This window comes from Cydia splendana, chromosome 7 (genome assembly GCF_910591565.1).
Source record: "Cydia splendana chromosome 7, ilCydSple1.2, whole genome shotgun sequence".
NCBI classification, from domain to species: Eukaryota; Metazoa; Arthropoda; class Insecta; order Lepidoptera; family Tortricidae; genus Cydia; species Cydia splendana.
Window position 1 is genome coordinate 10257364 of NC_085966.1, and position 20559 is coordinate 10277922.

The following is a 20559-nucleotide window of genomic DNA, read 5'->3' on the forward strand; positions in this document are numbered from 1 at the left end:
ATGTGACATAATGTGACACGCGAGCTTGAATGACGTTACAGTAAGCTTATAGATTAGAAAGGTTTCAAGATTAATGATCGAAGAGTTTCGCTCGTGGATTTAAAATAATAACCAACACTCGAAAATTAATATAATATGAGATGCAATTAGCTTTGGCCCGTGCATTTCATTACACCAATATACAACGGCATATAAAATAATAATAATTCAGCCTTCTCATTCCCGCGAGAGGGTTTAGTCTATAGTCCCCATGCTTGCCCAACGCGGGTTAGGGAACCTATGAATTTATTCGCTGATGTATGCAGGTTGCAGGTTTTCTTACGATGTTTTTTTTTTCACCGAAAAGCTAGTGGTAAATATCAAATTATATTCCGTGCATAAGTTCCGAAAAAGTCGTTGGCACGAGCCAGGATTTGAACCCGCCACCTCCGGATTGAAATTCGGACGTTGGGCATTCGGGTAATTGGATTTTAAATATCGTGAAATTAAAAGTTGGCTTGCCTAACAATACTTATCGAGCATCAGAGATGAGCGCAGCGATTTCACAAATTTCACTGGCACCGTTGGTAAGTATGTATCTACATAGCGATCTCATCAGCATGCACGCTGTGTTAGACCCATTGTATCATAATATTCTTAATATTCATCACTATGAACATCACATTAAGTGTATTTAGGTTTTTTTTATATTAAAAGGTGGTACGATAAAGATACCTGCATACCTGTGATAGAGATAATAAGTAGGCAAGGTACCTAACTCATTCATAGGCTAAAATTTTCTAAGTAACTCGAAACTAGAATTTCTAATTTATCTGTTACATATTACGTAGGTGTAAGTTCTTATTATATTACTAATGCCACATTTTTTATTGCATGTGGACTTAATTATTAAGTCATCTTTTTTACGCCGAAGAATTAACATAATACACAAGTACATATGTATACGTTTCAGTTTCATTTATTCACCATAAAGTAACAAGAGCATTATTGGTTAAGTATATTGTTATTTCAAATCTTAAACAACATAGATTACAGTAGAAACATAAAACATAGTCACACCACAACTATACAAGAGTTTAATGAACTTTTATGAAAGAGGTCATTAATATTTAATTATTCATCTTAGAAATATCTAGAAACACTCGACAGTCGACGGTAATGACTTCCAGATTCTGATATGGTAAACTGCCATATTTTTTAGACTCAATGTAATTTAATTTTCAATAATAACACAGAATGGATTAAAGTAATTTAGTTGGTATGCGCTACATTTCATAGCGTTCTCTCCCTGATGTAGGTTAGGTAACCTAGATCAGGTCGACATCGACATCGCCGGTATCGAGCGCGTCTGATGTTAACCTACATCTGTGGCACATGGGCAAATAATTCACACAACCTCCTATAACATTCTTATACGCACTCGGAATTTAAGCTTTATTTCGTTTAGCACAAGGTACATTTTGGAGAGTAGATGATGAAGCAATACGGTTTCGGTGAAGGTTTACGTCGATATGCAGCAACAGAGCGGGGTCGAGCGGAGAGCAACCGTAGCACACATTAAATTTCGTGACCCGGCCCCCCCTCTTCTATGTTCGAGCCTATCGGACCGTTCATCGTTATAAAGGACTGTAAAGTTTGGTTCGAAATATTTTGTATGAGGCACAGCGAAATTGAGGACCAAATCCTTAAGAAAGAAATGGGTTGTTTAACAAAAGTGCTAATCACGTTATGGCCTCAAAGGGGTGAAGGGTGACCATTCGACCTGTTGGAGATTAACGGTTTGAGTGTGTCATTAGATCGTTTGAAATCTAGTTAGAATATCATACTTAGTCAGGTCATAAGCATAAGTTTTGACTGATAAAATATTATTACATTTTATCAGTCAAACCTTTTAATAATAAAATATAGCTATGATTTAAAAGCTTCTTTTGTACTTATTAAAACGTAATATAATTTGTTTTAAATTTAGACCGCGATTTTATTGAAAATTTATTTAAGTAGGTACTTTATAGTTTATAGGATTGTAGTTGGACGCGGCTGGATTGTGAAAAAAATTATACGATAACGGTGAAAATGCTGACTGTGCAGCTGTAGAGCTTCAAGTGTGGGAAATTGTTCAAATATAACTTAAACGCCAAACTTGATTTTATATAAGTAAACTCATATCGAAGTGGCATCATACACTAATAACACTGCGCAAGACATATGCAACATTCTCCGCAAAACTCATCTAGTTACATTAAGTCCTGGCAACGGCGGCAACATGCGAGAGCTTAAGCGGCCAGTTAATGGCGATTACATGATACATGATTTTATGGCACGTCTGCATGGTCCAGCGAGTGGTGCGCCCGGGCCGCAGGGTCGACGCCCGGCCCGCTGCTGTTACAGTACCACCAATCGATAACCTGATTTGCACACTTGTCATCGTCATGAATCATGCGATATCACACACCCAGTCTAGTACCCCTCCCTTTTTAACGATAAATTATTAAACACAACAAGATGACATTTTATCAAAAAATCGAAATACCGGGAATGTTTTTTTGTTATGTTATTCAACTTATTCACTTTACGGTTATTTTGTCACCTTTCGGTTATGAAACCATATAAATACCTAAAAAGTTTGTTGATACGTAAACAACAAATTTGAACAGAGTTCGATTGCTTATAGGTACTTGTTAGAACATTCCATTGTCAACGAACATTCAATAAATTATCCGAGACTTTAAGTGTCTAATTTCAGCCAAAGATATATGCTTGGTTAAGCTTTAATGACTATGTAGTGGCTAAACTTATTAATATCGCTAGTTTTCTTCACTGTTCCTAACTGTCGTAATACGCAATTTAACCACTGCCCCTTTCTAGAATGCTAATTGCAGCTTAATGATTATTGTGAAAGCGCAATTAAATTTAAAAATTGCGTGCTGCCAAATTGCGTAGACAGCCGCTTTGTCATCTTTACATATTCAATGAATAGAAAATATAATTGGTTTTACCGTATTAGGCTAACTAGGTGTTCTTTTAAAGTGACTATTTTTAATAACTTAATAAGGTAAACATACTTCAGTGGATACATTACAAAACAATTACGCGCAAATCCTAAGAATTTGGTACGAACGACGTTTTTCACGTTTATTTGAGTTAGAATCATATTAAATTAGTCACGTTTTGCCCTCATTTAAGAAGGGAGAATGTACGGTGACATACTTTCCTTAACTTGCAAAATATCAAGTTAAGTGGATCAGTAGATTAGATATTGAGAATCAACTTGGAAGAGTACATTAAAGTCATGAAGGTAGCATAAATAAAAGCTAATAAAAGGTCGACAGTACAACATAGTTGAATAAACATCAGCGTTTAATAGGTCAAAAGTAGGTAAGCTTTCAATTAACTTTAACCTAGTTGCATAAAAGCGGGCTTCTAAAAAGTGGACATTTTAATTAACGGTCAGGGCTTATGGTACCTATTAAATAGTTAACGTGACAGTATTGATGGCTCTTCTTAGGAAGGTTTAAATTTTTTATTAAAGCCAGATCGATATAACAAAGCTGCTACTAATGGAAAGAATGAGTGAACTAAAGCATACACGAGAGTAAAACTGACTTGTGAGATTCCTAGATACTATATTGGACGACATTGGTATATGTATTGTTTTTGAGGTTTTCGGAAATTATTCTACCGAAATGGCACTTTGGCACTTAGTTCTGAATACATTACATTATTTATAGTGTGACATCAGGTCACTCCAATCGACAAATGTTAGAAGTTATTTATTTAGTTATTATCCTTAGTTCCTACAATAACATTGTTTTTCTACTCCAACTGTCTAGAAAACATTTGTTTCGTTACACTGTGTATCTGTTTCGATGAGCTATATATGCACTCTAAAACCCTTTCCCCGGCAACCTGTTTCTTTGGGAAAAAATATTTTAATCTGCATAACAAGACACTTTTTCAACCTTACCGCACGGTGTATCTTTTAATTATTATAGAAATATTGTGAAAAGAGATACAAATTCGGGAGTATGCACCGGGTGCACGACAATGCAAGGCGTCCAGGCCAGTGCAATCCGAGGTCGACGGCCCCGGCCGGCGCGGGATACTGACCCGTCCGTACGTTACAAACTCACTAACGTTGCTTAATATAAACCGTAACTTTTAATTGAATTTCACATGTCGATGCTAATGATGTGACGTATTTAATTTTAAGTGCCGTACTTAAAGGCGGGCGCGTCAAGCCTACATTGGACTTATGATTATGAATGACCGGGCAGCCATCATACAAGTATTTTAAAGTGAAAACTTCTTTAGCGGCGCTGAGCACTTTTTGAGGTGGGGAATAAATGATAAACTCACGTACGTAACGCGTAACGCGCTGACGTCATGTGTGACGGACAATGTTATTCACCAAAGAACTTTAGTCATAACGTATCATAATCAGGTCAATTATTTAAAACTGGACTTTTATATTAAGCAATAAAGCTCAATGTTCTAATCTTGTACGGGCTGAAATACGAGGATCTCACAGTTACATTCTAACTTTATATCACTCCAATATAATTCAATAAAGCTACATCTTGATGAAATCGCTAATAAAAGTGAACTCTAGTACTGGTGAATAAAACTCAAAATATCATGACCAAATATATTTAGATGCGAGGTCTGCAAGGTAACTTTACAATTTCTATCCGAATTTTAAACAATTAACGCTACAAATTTAAGCTCACTGGCCAGCAATTTAGGAACTAAAGTTTTTCAATAGAAAGGAGGATGGGTCATTGTATAACATGGTGCTGCGGACATTTTGGACTAGTCATTGAGTTTTCACTTCTGTCGGCACTCCCGGAGTGCAACCCGTTGTTTTTTTGTCAATGGTATAGGTTATAGCGCTGAACATTATAATTATTGTCTTTGTTATTAAAAAGTGTCAATACACCACTAGAAGACAAAATATTAAATAGGTGCCTTAATATTAATGCAACAATAAACGAAAATAAATATTTAGCTTTCTAGTGTAGGTACACATTTCCGAGTTAGATGGAAAGCACCAAGTTCCTACTTATCGAACATATGCGTGGGATATTTTTGATAGCATGAAGACGCAGCATAATGATGTTAACAAGTTCGGTCAATAAAGTTTTAAAAGCCCTTAAACAGCGACCGCAGATGGCTTTTACTCGGCCTAAAAAGAAGCGGATATTTAACATGAAAGCTCTCCAACAGTAACGAAAATAACTTTACGAATTTTACTTATGCCACGAAAATTGCGTATTCAGGGCAACTCTAATGGAAGACGAAGCGGCCTAGAAACTGAGGATCTCCATTTATCATGAGCCCTGTGTCCTTGAGGCAAAAATTTTCAAGGTTCCGAGGGCCCCCGGGAGTATCCTTCAAGCCCTTCAAGGTCGGATCGACCTCAATGCTACACGGACCCCACAATCGATCCGATAATTGACTTAACTTTATCGAGGCCACATCGTAGACTTGTAAAGGTATTACCTACTTCCAACATGAACAGTTAGGTAGTAAAAGGACTGTCATTGTTACGGCAATAATTGTAGGCAGGTAGAGGTAGGTACTTCATTATAACGACGGACGAGCTTCAAATTTACAATGATCCTTTGTAGTAGAAGTTGTCAATGAAAAGCCAATAAATGAGAGAAAGTAACAAAATTATTTAAATTAATCGAGGGATAGGGCTAGGGATTACGCATTCATCAGAAATATAGGGCGAATAATAGCTGATCTTCTCGGGTTCAGTCAAGGCGTCTTGTCACATACACATGGGGCTAGTAATATTCCTTCGAAGACACATTTTTATGCAAAACACTTCAAAATTCATTCACCTTGTATATATTAATTTCGTGAGAAATTTTAACTGTTGTGTTACCCACCGAAAAATACGACAGGTTCGGGTTTTTTGAAGTGAAAACTTCTTTAGCGGCGGGGCAATTTTTGAGGTGGGGAAATAATGATAATTTATTTAAATCAATAAAGAAAAACTCAATGACATTAAATGAAAAAGGTTCTAATCTTGTACGGGTTGAAATACGAGGATCTCACAGTTACATTCTAACTTTATATCACTCAAATATAATTCAATAAAGCTACATCTTGATGAAATCGCTAATAAAAGTGAACTCTAGTACTGGTGAATAAAACTCAAAATATCATGACCAAATTATATTTAGATGCGAGGTCTGCAAGGTAACTTTACAATTTTTATTCGAATTTTAATCAATTAACGCTACAAATTTGAATTTCGAATTTTAATCAAGCTCACTGACCAGCAATTTCGGAACTAAAGTTTTTCAATAGAAAGGAGGATGGGTCAATTATACATAGTGCTGCAGACATTTTGGACTAGTCATTGAGTTTTCACTTCTGTCGGCACTCCCGGTGTGCAACCCGTTGTTTTTGTTTTTAGTTTTCGAGTTTAGATTGTTAGGTTGTCTATTCAGTTAAGATTGGTTGATCCTTAATCGTTTACTGCTATTCCTTCATTTTCCTTCTTTTGTTTACACTTCCTTCCCTACAATCAAGTAGTAGGACTATTTGTATATTTTGACATTTGGAAACCGAACAATAAACATTATTAACAAAACGGCAAGGTAGTCAGGTAGTTCCTACAGTTAGTACCTACTTAAGAAATATACGAACACAGGTAGGAACCATTTGTAATGTAACCTTGATTCCTTCAAATTAGGTACAGACTGTACAGTTTTGGACATCATATCTATTAAGCGTGTTTTTGTTATTTTTATGGTTCCGTACCCCAAAACGAAAAAAACGGAACCCTTATAGGATCACTCGTGTGTCTCGCTGTCCGTCTGTCACAGCCTATTTTCTCCGAAACCACTGAACCAAGTTAGTTGAAATTTGGTACGTACACATATGTAAGTCTGTGACCCGAAGACGGACATGTAACGTAAATAAATGAATTTTGAACATAGAGGGCACTTTTGGGGGGTAAATGAGACAATTAAAAAACAAAGTTTTGCAAACTACGTTGTGTTCTATATCAAATGAAAGAGCTCATTTTGAGAATCTCAAATATATATTTTTTATAATTTTAAGATAATAGTTTAGAAGTAATTTAAGAAAATAGGCAAAAAATTACTATTCCCCCATTGAGAAACTCTGCTAGATATTTATTTAAATCGCGAGTATTCTTAACAGACCTTGTAAAATAACATAACATCCCATCCCAAAACCAAACTCGTTAGGTAAATGTTAACAACACGGCATTCGGTGTAATCCTACAATATTTGTTCGGCATTCCGCAGCGTTTTTCCACTTCCCGACGACCTTGAAAGAACGTCCAGAAGGTCGTCGTTTCGCGCGGAGTTGGCAGGGATTTATTTTAATATAAGTAGGTACATGCCAAATTTATCATAGCAGACTATTAAACGGTCGTAATAGTAGGGAATACCTAATACAAATGTTAGATAAGGACCTACCTATTAAACGAATTGATGGTTACCGCGTGCATATTTCTTACAATAGGTATGACTGTGTCTACTATACAGGGTGATTCAGGAGACGTGAGCAGGACTAACACTGCGCATATCGTTAATTATAAGCAACTGTTTCGTATCAGTATTAGTGAGGTTAACGTTAATTTTCTAGTCGTGTTGAAAAAAAAGTTACTTATTAATTTTTTTACGACATGCATGGTCACCCTAAAATTAGAATACTAAACTACCGATATTCTGTGTCAAATTGAATGTCATTACTGTCATCACGGTCTGGTTACTTTTGAAAACTCGTATCTCACTAAAGTTTGACAGTTTATTTTCTTCGTAATCAAAATGCCATTACGGTTAAAGAGGTTTTATGTTTATTAATTAGGTCCTGTAGGGTGACCATGATTGTTGAGAATTAAATTTGCCCTCACCAAAAAGTTAAAAATAGGAAAAAGTGTTGTTGTTTCTCCTAAATACGACCGTGATTGATCAATTATCAGTTACTGAGTGTGCAGGATTAGTCCTGCTCACGTCTCATGAATCATCCTGTATAGTAGACAACGGTAAAATCGAGTAGGTATGTATTTACGTATACCTAACATAATAACTAACAACAAATAGGTAATTTAATCCATATTTAGATAAGAATTCGTCTTTAATCACTAATCATATACAGTTAACATCAAATAGGCACACATCCTTATTTCTATGGTAACAAAGGTGTGTTTACAATATATTTGGCCACTTTGGCTGTCACTAATGTCACTATCTATTTGATACTAACTGTACACTTTTTGTAAAAAGACCATATACCTACAGGCATGATGGTTATGGTTGGTTAGAAACTGTAGGCGCCATCTGTGTGAGAACAGTGAGACCTAAGAAAATGTCAGCATAAGGTTTGCAACTTTAATAAAAAAAATGCTATTATGTACCTATGCACTGTGAAGTAGACTTATTGGGGCTATTATTGTAAAATTATGTGAGGAAAAAAAATTACTTACTAATGTCTGCCTGTGACTTGGTCTGTATACATACATCATTATAATGATGATTTATAATTTAATATAATAAAAATAACCCTAATCCTTTTCCGAGACTAAAACAATCACCATAACAAATTTTATCTAAATTGGTTCAGCAGTTTAAGCGTAAAGAGGTAACAAACAGAAAGGCAGAGTTAGTTTTGCCAGTACCAGTAAATCCAGTAATACATAATTCCAGAATTCGAATGATCTGCTAGTTTTCATGCTGACTGTACCTCCCTACATATTATAATATGAGTTGTTGGGATGACAATGCTTGGCATGGAAAAATGAGAATTTTTCATACTCTGACGAATATCTTACATAACAAATATAATCAAAAATATGATTCCAACTGGCATCAAAATATGTAATAATATAATTTAATTTGTTCCAAATATTAAGTAATTTGTTGGCAGATTATTAAAATCGATATGACACCCCAGATAAGCTCCCATTTATTCACACTGCCACTGTCGCTAATATTTGGCATCTATTTTTCGTGGTGGCACTGGTGGCTGATATTAACCCCCTTATCCATAAAAGTTTACGGGCCTGATTTAGTTAAATTATGTTTTATCCCTTTCTTACAAATGCATAAGTCAAAATGACAGATAAAGACAAACTATTATTAGCTAATTGAGGTTTGTAGCGCGTTTATGAATAAGGGGGTAAGTAAGTAACACTTTATTGTACGGAAGAGAGGAATACAGGTACATCAGATAGAACATAAATGTAGTATAAGGGTGAACTTATACCTAAGAGGGATCTCTTCCAATTAACCTATTATAGGGGTGAACAGTAGGGGAGCTAGGTTACCAGAAGATTAATTTAAGTTCAAAAGCACAGACCTAGCACCAGTCTTGCCCGACCTTACAGTTGTGTGCAATACGTACAGGTTAATCCAATCAAAACACTTAATTTTGATATATTCTGTATAGATTTTTTAGTTTCACATAGGTATAACAAGAATATCTAGGTAAGAGGAAGCCAACGATTTTGTGAAGCGGTGGAGAAAATATTGCGAAGTTAACTTTGCTAGGTGAGGATGTTACCAGGATTCCCACAAACTTTTATATTACAGGAGGGGATTTATGGGATAATATAATGATATCTGTTCTTTCAAATAAGCTCAAGGTTTAGAATAACAATTGCATAGATAAGTAACAATTTGATATATTCATTTCCATGAGTTTATATAATGTGTATTAAGAAATGGTATTTCATATGTGTAGGTACCATGTGAGTGCACAAAATTTGCATGAGCGCTGTTGTTATAGCTGAATAAAATGTTCTGAATAGCTAATAATGTAATAAGACAACACTATAACTATTTTAAGACTATCTAGAACAACGAAAGAATGTGGATTTTTGGGAAGGTATATATGTAATATTTAAACACTCTAGACTAAATATATTATATCATTTTGAGGCAGAATCATGTGATTATTCACAGGCGATCAAAAATGAGACCTGAATTGAGAGTGATCAGTTGTCAAGTCACACTGGATTGGTGCCGTGATATTTGATAGAGACACATTGACTACTTAAACCCACACATTACGTACTTACAACAACGGTAAAAAGTGTAACTGTTTGAAATATAATACGCCAAGGACAATAATCGTAACAAAATCCCTAGATTGACATTCAAAAATATGCAAATTCTACTTACGATTTAGACTTGTGATCACTATGTTATAGATTCCGGACACTGGGCACATTTAAAATGAACACAAATATGAATTTTAACATGTAGAGCTAAAAAATTGATAAAACAATTTTTTTTTAACAAAATTCTTAAAATAAAAACAAAAGCTACGACAATAGCGCAAGCACACCTTTATGATGAGCATAGACTAGATAGAACTGACTAATTTTATTTTATAATCATTTTATCCAGTAATAGACAAAGTAGAATTGTAAGTACCTATTTTTTTCTATCAACATACTTTTTTAAAGCCATAACAGACTATCGCACGTATCGATAGTGTGTAAGGTGGTCACCGTACATTATCGTGACGTTTGTAGAGGCCATAAGATTGAGGTTTTCCATCAATTTTCCATATTTACATTCTCGAGCGAGCGAGCGAGCGAGCCACGAGACGAGCCGCGAGCCGCGCCACGAGACGCGAGTGTAAGCGGTGGGCTCGTGGTTCGTCTCGTGGCTCGTAAGCTCGTCGAGCTAATATAATTTAAACACTAACGGCACGGCATAAGGTTTATAACCGAATGACAAGCCGAACGCGAGTGTGTCGAGGCGAGCCACGAGACGCGCCGCGAGCCGAGAGTCTAAAGGCCATAACACACTATCGTACCGCACCGCGACCTTGGTGCGCCGCACCCATAAGTGAGAGCGAGCAAGAGATACCTGTTTCTCGCTCTCACTTATGGGTGCGACGCACCAAGGTCGCGGTGCGGTGCGATAGTGTGTTACCCCTTTAACCGGCTATATGGGTTTTCCACATTTGTGTATTGCAACGCCCTCTGTTTTACAGTTGATAAAAATAGCTATCATTGGAAAGAAATAGTCTATAAACTATTCACTAGATGGCGCTATTTCCAAAATTGTATTAACTTTTAGGAACAGTAAAATTGCTGTACAGTTAAGTATATACGATATACATACTTCACATTAGGTATTCTTCAATGTTCCTAAATAATTCCGTATCTTTCATTAAGTACTTGTATATGTAATATAAATAGAATTAAATGACAATTCTCTCGCAATCAGGTAGTTATGCCAAAAAGCAAAAGTTTTAGCCTCAATACCAAAGAATATAATGCTCAATACTATAAATTTGTTACTATATAGGATGCTATAGGGTTGGCAAGGCAACTGTCAATGGTTTGTATGGAGCCAGCATAGGTTATATTATACCTGAGGGCCAACCACGAACCACATTCGACATATTGCCTCTCTGTTGCACTTGTAAATTCGAATGTTGGTGTGACAGGGCGGCAAAACATCCAACGTGATTTGCAGTAGGCCCTTTGTCTTTAGATTTGTTCTAGGAGATTTGGCTGGGTTAAAATCAAATTGCAAGATAGGAAAGTGTATTTTCATTCAATAAAAGTTTGCTGTTATAAAGGCAGGATTCCATCCGTGTGTGGCACTCTGTAGCAGAAGAATATTCAGTACAAAAATGCTGCTAAAGTGCCTCACACGCGTGGAACTGTACTGCAGATTCTACTGATTATTATATTACAATAAAAATCAAATTTCAAGAAAGAAAAGTCTATTTTCATTCAATAACAGTTATTGAACATGGTAAAATGACTTGTTTTGGTTTTCAGTAGTTTCTCAATAGTGGCGCTAGTTTGTAAGTGTTGTTAGAGCCGCCACCACATCACCTCTGTGCTCCCGTAATGTTCTCTCTGCTAGTGTCCGGGAGATTTCCATTTCCTTTACCTGCAAAAGGAATTAACTGTAAGTAAAGCTAATTTGTTTAAGGCTTTAGAGGCATGGCCTAGCTCAAACAAATTACGGAGTACAGGAGTTTTAGTATTATGTATTAATAAAAACCGGACAAGTGCGAGTCTGACTCGCCCACCGAGGGTTCCGTTAGTACTTGTTGTTATAGCGGCAACAGAAATACATCATCTGTGAAAATTTCAACTGCCTAGCTATCAAGGTTCATGAGATACAGCCTGGTGACAGACGGACGGATGGACAGCGGAGTCTTAGTAATAGGGTCCCGTTTTTATCCTTAGGGTACAGAACCCTAAAAAACAGGTATTTTCAAGAAACAAGCTGCTAAGACACAATGAACTGAACTGCTATGCTATATAGATAGTATCTAAGTCTTTTTCTTCTTCTTCTTCGTTGTTCCCTCATGACTGAGGATCGTGACCAACAACTATGTCCCTCCATTTAACGCGATCGAGGGCTATGTGGGCTGCCCTCTGCCTGGAACCGCATGCTTGTCTAATGTAATCCGACTATCTTGCAGGGGCTCTTCCTCTAAGTAAGTAGTGTAGTGTTAAATAGTATTAAGTACAGTAAGGCTGTTTTTGGTAGACTTGTACAAATGAAATAATAACAGTGCAGTGTCCTGGTACATTTCTTTTTATTTAGATTTGAACCTTATCATACATCTCTCCTGCTTAAAGCAAATAAATATTAAGCAGTTTTCACTTACAATTAGTTCTATGTCATCCTTTTTAACGGAGACTTTTTGTAGTTCTTTCTCTTTTTCAAGACGTTCCGCTGCCTCCTTGTTCCTCCTGTCGCCGATTAAAGAAAGAGCCTGGAAAGCATAAGAAACCCCGATTAATCTTATTCGCAACCATCTAAGTGGAATCTTTAGGTTGGTCTTGACATAACCTCAAAATGTTTATTCATATTAAAATATTGATTTCTACTCACGCCAGATATATCCTGTGAGGAAATTTCTTTTTCTTCAGCATAATCCGTCACTTTTTCTAGGTCTGCAACTCCACTATCATGTTTCGCAGTTTTCTTTTGGGTCTTGTCTTTATCGTGCTGAATATCGTCTGTATCTCCGTTTATTTCCTCGTCAGCCATTGTGTTTTATTGATAAATTACAATATGTGAAAAGTTCAGAGTATTTTTACGGTTAACACATCAAATCATCGCAATAAGTGGTCACTGTTTAACATCAAGTCGAAGTAAATCAAGTAAAGAATCGCGAAAATTAAATGATTGAAATTGAAATGGGCATTTGAGAAGAGTACGTTAGGAAACCTGATTAATTTACTCCGAGTCTGTCCAAAGCATTCAATTATCATGAGAGAAAGTTATACTGTCACTTTATATGTATATTAATCATGTAGTTAGTAAATAAAATATAGTAAGTAAATAATTTAATGTTAGTCACGATATAATAAAAGGTCTTTGGATCCAAAAAAATATAACTTTTATTTGATATCTGAACGCTTCCGCACGCTAGCGTGTTTCAGCTACCAGTAAAACAGCCGGGCCACAGTTATATTAGTAATTTCATGCGCGTTTTTAAGAATAAATGAAGTATAACAAACAGAAAATAAAAGGAAATATTGGAAATGTCACTGTCAGTAGAAAAAGGCGCGAAATTCAAACTCTCTATTCTATGGGAAATGTTTGACAAATACATACGAACTATGCGTAGGGTCGAGTCGGCAACAGTGACTAGGATTTTTTCGGCCATCCAAATTATAAAGAAAAATTTATTATACTGACCTTAATTTAAACTCAACATACTTTGGTTATTCATCTGTCCCCCTGCATTATCAGTTTTTCAATTAATACAGTTATAAAGTAGCTAGTCTAGGTTTAAAAAAAAGGGAAATGAGCCACTGTGTACCGGTACTGGGGTACTGTGACTCTACCCTGTAGTACACAGGGACTCTAACAGTACACAGTGACTCTACTGTATACAAATTAATAATAAAACTATGATGTCTAATCAGTCTCGTTTATTTATTTCTGTAGGCTTAAACTCTTAGTATAACTATTTATAAATACCAGTCACATAAAAGTTATCCTACCAAAACACTTATGATAATCTTTGATTATTGAGATCAACTTATTATCTGCCTTTTTTCTTGCACTTTAAGAAAAACATTATACAAATTTAAAAGGAGTTTCCTTTTCAATTAATTTTTCAATCTAATAACAGGTGTGATGGTCGTTATCGTAATATAAAGGAAAACAAATCAAAATGATGTAGCAACAACAATATATGTCAAGGAGGGAACAGTGACTCGGACAAAATAGCCGGGTACATTGGCTCACTCACCCTTATTTCAAGATGAGAGAGGCTATTTGCTTCCCTGCTAATACAGCAGAAACATTCAGTAATCGAACAAATTCAAATGGGCGAGAAATGGTAATTCTAACACGTGAGGGTGCTACAATATATAGCGACATATGGGCGACTGAGCCAATGTTCGCGTTGAGCCACTGTTTCCGCTTTATGAAATGATACCTACTATATTCGCAGCCTGTTTAAATAAAAGAATAGAGCCAGAAATAGAAAAACACCAACCCGTAGAGCAGGCAGGATTGGAACAAATAATCGAAAAGCATCAAGAATATCGACAACCCCTATACCTAGCATTTATTGACTATGCTAAAGCCTTTGATTCTTTATTCCACGAAAGCCTGTGGCAAGCACTAGAGACCCAAAACATCCCGGAAACTTATATAAAAATCCTGAAAGACATATATAGCAAAAGTATAAGCAGGGTGAAATTGGACAGACTAGGACCAGTGATAAAAATTTGTAGAGGTGTGAAACAGGGAGACCCGCTATCGCCTACAATCTTTATCTCAGTCCTACAACATATACTTAATGAAAGACCTGAGCTGGAAACGCAAAGGTATCAACGTAAAGAGGAAAAACCTAATTAACCTTCGCTTCGCTGATGACTTAGTACTTTTCGCAGAATCATCAAGACAATTGCAAGAAATGATATCAGAACTATGCTCAGCAAGCAAAAGGATAGGATTGGAACTAAACTCATCAAAAACAAAAGTAATGACTAATACTCTCCAAAAACCTATACTGGTAGACAACACACGAAAGTTAGATTATGTCGACAGTTACATACATTTAGGAAAACGTATTTCATTTAGTACAGTCGCCCACACTGTTAATTGTACATCGGTGGACCTTATGCCTTTTGTAATAAGGTCCACTGATGTATAGTCAGGAGTGTTGCTGTGTGTACCAACCGAAATAATGACGAAGTCGATAGGAGAATCAGCATGACATGGAATAAATTCTGGAGCCTGAAAGAAATATTAAAATCGAAGCTACCACTAAAACTAAAAAAGAAAGTCATGGACGGATGCCTGCTCCCCTGCATGTCGTACGGATGTCAAACTTGGATATACAACTTCTATACAAAGGACAAAATACAGAAGGCCCAGCGTGCAATGGAGAGGAGTATCCTGAACATTAGGCTGAAGGACAGACAACGATCCCAAGATATACGTAAAGAAACCAACGCCATTGATGCTCTAGAGCATATGAAACGCCTGAAGTGGAAGTGGGCTGGTCATGTGGCAAGAATGACAGATGAAAGGTGGACACAACTTGCTACTACGGGGCTGTCCATAAATTACGTCATCGATTTTTGATGATTTTCGACCCCCCCCCCCCTAACATCATCCAAAAATCATGCTTCAAATGACCCCGTTTCCTCCTACGTCATGCTACCATCGTCCGATGTCCAGACCCCCCCCCCCCCCCATTTGAAATGACGTAATTTATGAATAGCCCCTACGTGGCCGGGCCCAAGGGCAAAGAGAGGCCAAGGACGCCCTAGAGATCGCTGGGTTAAAGATATTAAAAAAACTGCCGGAGAAAACTGGATACAGAAAGCCCATTCAAGGTCAACTTGGAAACTGTTGGAGGAGGCCTTCACCCGTCAGGGGCCTTAATTACCATTAATATATTACAATTTACAAATTTATATGCATTATGTACTAGTTAAGGTAGATTAAGGATGAAAATAAAGGCTTAATTATTATTAACGTCACTTTCTATCAAAAACACAAATAGTATCTATCTAACGCGGATTGCATAGCATCCGTTTTTGTTGTACTCCTCCTGGTGACGCGCCTGCTATTGCATCTGTTTTCTTTTTAAATTTCTTCGCTGAAATGCTTATCAATCCGCTTAACCACAGTATAAAATTATTCACCAACTTTTCCTCTACCAGTCACCAGAGTCAAATAATGCGTACTGCCATATTACATAGTTTTATCGAAGTTAAAAATTATCCTGTGACGTCTCCAAATTGGCCCCCCTTTCTGTGACGCAGATGCTATAGCATTCGTCTTTGTATGGCAGCTCCCTTAGTAGCCCGGCAGGTGCGTCTGGGAGTGGACACATGTAATTCGGGTGAATTTCGTTCGCGATAGCGATTTTGACGTATTTTTATAAAATCGTAATTAATGTTTTTCTTACAATTTCTTTAAGTTTTTCATTGTGTTTTAATAAACAAACGTGTTTACTTGCTGTTAATTACACTACAGTAAAATTTTGATAACGGTTAAGGGGTCATCCATTAATTACGTCACACGAATTTCTAGGTTTTTTGACCCCTCCCCCCCCCTTGTCACATTTGGTCACATTTGGCAAACCCCTCCCCCCTAGTGTGACGTCACATTTTTTCTACGAAATCGCCAAATCGAATTAAGTAAGTACCTAAGTATTATTAATATTTTATCAAAATATTTTTGACGATATAAATATTAGTAATTTTATAACCCAAAACTGCTTAGGAAAGAAAATTAAAAGAATAAAAACGATTATCGTTTTAAAAACTTGTTATTTAAATGTACAGCGAATAAAATAATTTAAAAAAAAATTCGGGTACTGATGAAGTTAAAGTGACGTCACAAAGTTTGTGTCTCCCCCCTCCCCCATGTCACAATATGTCACATTTTCTTGACTCCCTCCCTCCCCCTAAACGTGTGACGTAATTAATGGATGACCCCTAATGTGAAAAAGTGAGGCATGAATGTGTATACCTATTATTGTAATAATTACGTTACTAGTCATAGTTTTGGTCATATAATTGTGAATTATAGCCTGTTGGCGCTTGATGATCACCTCCCACAAGGTAAGCACCTTATGACACGCATTTGTGGTATCATTCTGTGTATATTTCACGCCTTGTATTTGGTGCAGATGCATCCGAAAAAGAATATAAAGTTGGGTGAATCATCGCTTGGGGGCTGTCCATAAATTACGTCATCGATTTTTGACGATTTTTGAAAATCATGCTTCAAATGACCCCATTTCCTCCTACTTCATGCTACCGTCATCCAATGTCCAGACCCCCCCCCCCTAATTTGAAATGACGTAATTTATTAATAGCCCCTTGGCAGGAAAAGTGGTGGACGCTTTACGTCCAGAACTTAACGCAGCGGTGCGTTACAGGGAACTCAAAAAGTGTAATGCGGTACATATTGACACTTTTGAGAAGTAGTGTTGGCGTAAAATGCTGCGTATACCTTGGACAGCTAGAAGAACAAACCTCTCATTTTAAGAGAGCTCAACATTGCCACTCGGCTCTCTACAACATGCTATGAGACCCATGACTGGGCCTTTAGAGTAGAGCCGGTCTCCAACGCATAATTTGTAGGTAGTATCACATCTTAAACTAATAACGCATAGACGGATAGTCTCCATACGGCTAACCTGCCAAAAGTGAAGCCGAAACACGATCGATGTGTGCGTGGAACGCTCGTGTTTTACGCTCAGCAAACACACACATATATACAAAATATGTTGCCAGTATTCATTTACTTCTCTCAAAGTAGGGGAATTTTAACAACATCACACTTGGTTATTAATAATTTGGAAGTGTGTAGATTCGATTTTGTAGCAAAAGCTTTTTGTTTATTTTGGGATTTGTTGCATTTCTGTACTTTGTGAAATAAGGATTAAATAAATAGCTGATAAGCTTTTACTATTTTTATTTATTTAACAAATGTGCATAAAATAATAAGAATAAATTTAAATAGGACAGAGCATATTCGACTGTGTTTAGTCCGTTTCCAATGTTTCCATATTGCGTCATTCCGATTTAGTCTATTTTTTTCCTTCCATCTCGCAGACAGAAGTAGATCAGTCAGAAAACTGAAACGAACATGACACAAAATAAAAATAAGAAAAAAGTAAATACTTACCTAAATAATTAACTTAATTATAATTTTCTATAATTATACAATGAAATTTAATGGAGCGTATTTATTTTAGAATGTAGACGTCATGTCCCATTTGGAGGAAAAAATATTCACTACACTGGCAACATTTAGAAGAAATGGCGGCTGACGAAAATTTGGATTTTTGTATTTACGATTATGTAAAAATATCACATTAAACTCGATACTTACGCGTGAAATGTAATATTAAGCGGTTTGTATTTATTATATGATGTGTTGTGACACCCATTCACTGTACAAACAACCATCTTTCCTGTAGTTTTTGATTTTTAAACGGGAGGTGTACACACACCGATTTGACTTTGAGTACTGCGAGGGCCGTTCGAATACGATGATGCGAGTGTGACGTGACGTCGCACTTGAAATGGCTTCACTGGGGGTGTACGAACTAGGAATCTATGCCTTATAAATCTATGGTATCACATAATTTGAGGTCGAATGAACAGCGAACGTGCTTGGGATGGGGCATGTATGAGATGGACTCAATATTACAATGATAAGCAAAGAGGGAACAAAACAGAAAAAGAAAATTGTTTGAAGAGGTCAGCAAATGAGTCTTTAGAGCAAAAATCGCGCCTTTAGGAAGTCAGAAGTCTCAGCCATCAAGTCCATCGAGCACGATGTATGAATGCTATAACATGCGATGTCATATAAGATCCCATCTTGACTACGTCATGTGACAGACATGCTTATGCATCCGAATTGTATAGCATTAGTTGTCACATAGCGTATAAACTTACCTTAAAAAGTCTTTTTTTATTCACAAAAACCGAAAATTCCACAACTATCGTTCGTTTTTTTAGCATTAGAAATAAGGTAAACAATCTTGATGTGTCTTTTTATTGAAAAACACGTTTTAAAAATAAGTCACGGCAAATTTGTAACAATTATGAATCTAATACGATCATTTATATTCTTCTGCTTTCATAAGTAATAGTTACTGATTTTTAATAAGCGTTTTTCAATTAAAAGACATGTCAAGATCGCTTACCTTCTTTCTAATGCTAAAAAAAACGAACTATAACTCGCGTCGGAGCATGCGGGAGACTGGTTCGTACGCGTTTGGGTGTCAACCGCTCCCGGAAAATGAAAGAGACGGATAGATATTGCTGCTCTGTATAGGAAATATAACCGCGAGCCAATGTACCCGCATGAGTCACCGATTCCTACCCGACCCTACTAATCGTACTACGGAGTTCTGTCTCTTATAAATGCTCATTGGGAAATGGTTAAATAAAACTACAGATTATTTTATATGTAGGTATGAATTGTCTTCCAAATTTTGGGCTCTCCAGAATCGTAAAGCCTGACCAGGAATATTATGATCACGTGCCATGTTGTGGAATTTCACTGGAACTAATTTTTTCATACAATACCTACTGAACTGTCACCTTCTACAATGAGAATAACAGCGCCCTCTTGACAATGATCATAGGTCAGCCATATAGGCATATAGGGTGCGTATAGGCTGGCCAGGCTTTAGATGACTGAATACAATACAAAACAAATATTCTACTGTACATATGGTGCTATTTTCATCACACTCGCTCAGTAAATGTGGAATTGCACGCAGGCTTAGCGGGAGTAAAGCGTTTTCCCTAGGGAGTAATGAAGTTTCTAGTACCATAATTAACAGTTTTTTGTATTTATACTTCATTTTTGTATCGCAAGTGTGATGAAAAACATTGTGTGGAACTCGGGGCGTAATACACTCGCGAGCAAAGAAACGGAAACACCTTGCACGTTTGGCTTATCAGCTCTACAACTTTTCCAATTTTCATGCGATCCTGAAGAAAATGGTGTCGAATGAAAGCTCATTATGTACCTACCTTGCCGGAAAACACCAAAACCTTGCTCATTTCAGGACTCGAAAATAAAAAAAATCGTGTTTTCCAAGAAATGGCAGAAAGCGCTTCGAAAAATTACAGGGGAAACAGAAATAAAACGCGTTTTCCAGGAAAAATAAATTTAACTAGCGATAATTAGCACCTGGTATTGGCACTCCTAGCATTTTTCACACATAATAAACGATTTTTCATTAACCTACGGCCCGATTCGGAAAATTAATTAGATTTCTACTAGACTTCAACAAGTTACGATATGGATAATTTAAAGATATTTGTAAGATAGATATGTCAAATTTGACGTTTCGGCGATTCTGGAGGTCCTCTTGAACGATTTCGACAAGTTATGACTTAGATATCCAAGTCACATCTAGTCGATATCTAATGTAGATCTACTTGATCTCTAAAACGTCTCTAGATCTTGTGATTATCTCGAAATCCGAATAAATAATAATTTAATAATTAATAATAATAATTTAGCCATTTAATTCCAATAGAAAAACGGTACATCATGCATGATTCATTTTAACAACATTAAT

The 20559-nt window shown here is 36.5% G+C and overlaps 2 protein-coding genes and 1 long non-coding RNA gene across 4 annotated transcripts in view; 1 reads left to right on the forward strand and 2 right to left on the reverse strand.

The window, feature by feature from the left end:
- Window positions 1-10350, reverse strand: part of LOC134792122 (protein roadkill) — a 64374-nt gene extending 54024 nt beyond the window's left edge. For both annotated transcript variants that reach the window (XM_063763326.1, XM_063763328.1), the window contains exon 1: window positions 10167-10350. The gene's annotated coding sequence lies outside the window, so the exon portion shown is untranslated. The remainder of the gene's footprint in view (window positions 1-10166) is intronic.
- Window positions 1-20559, forward strand: part of LOC134792135 (uncharacterized) — a 688366-nt gene that overhangs the window by 245622 nt on the left and 422185 nt on the right. The window lies entirely within an intron of this gene.
- LOC134792491 (huntingtin-interacting protein K) lies at window positions 11714-13133 on the reverse strand. Its single transcript, XM_063763768.1, has 3 exons — window positions 12861-13133; window positions 12634-12741; window positions 11714-11903 (listed from the first exon to the last, which is right to left on the reverse strand). Exons 1-3 carry the CDS (start codon window positions 13017-13019, stop codon window positions 11808-11810), a joined length of 363 nt encoding a protein of 120 aa, XP_063619838.1. The 5' UTR covers window positions 13020-13133; the 3' UTR covers window positions 11714-11807.

Bases quoted from the DNA above. Each gene is read 5' to 3' on its own strand.
- LOC134792491 (XM_063763768.1), bottom strand. From the start codon at position 13,019: ATGGCTGACGAGGAAATAAACGGAGATACAGACGATATTCAGCACGAT. The intron at 12,742-12,860 runs GTGAGTAGAAAT...TATGCTTTCCAG, and splicing joins CCTCACAGGATATATCTGGC to GCTCTTTCTTTAATCGGCGA. The intron at 11,904-12,633 runs GTAAGTGAAAAC...TTCCTTTTGCAG, and splicing joins AGGATGACATAGAACTAATT to GTAAAGGAAATGGAAATCTC.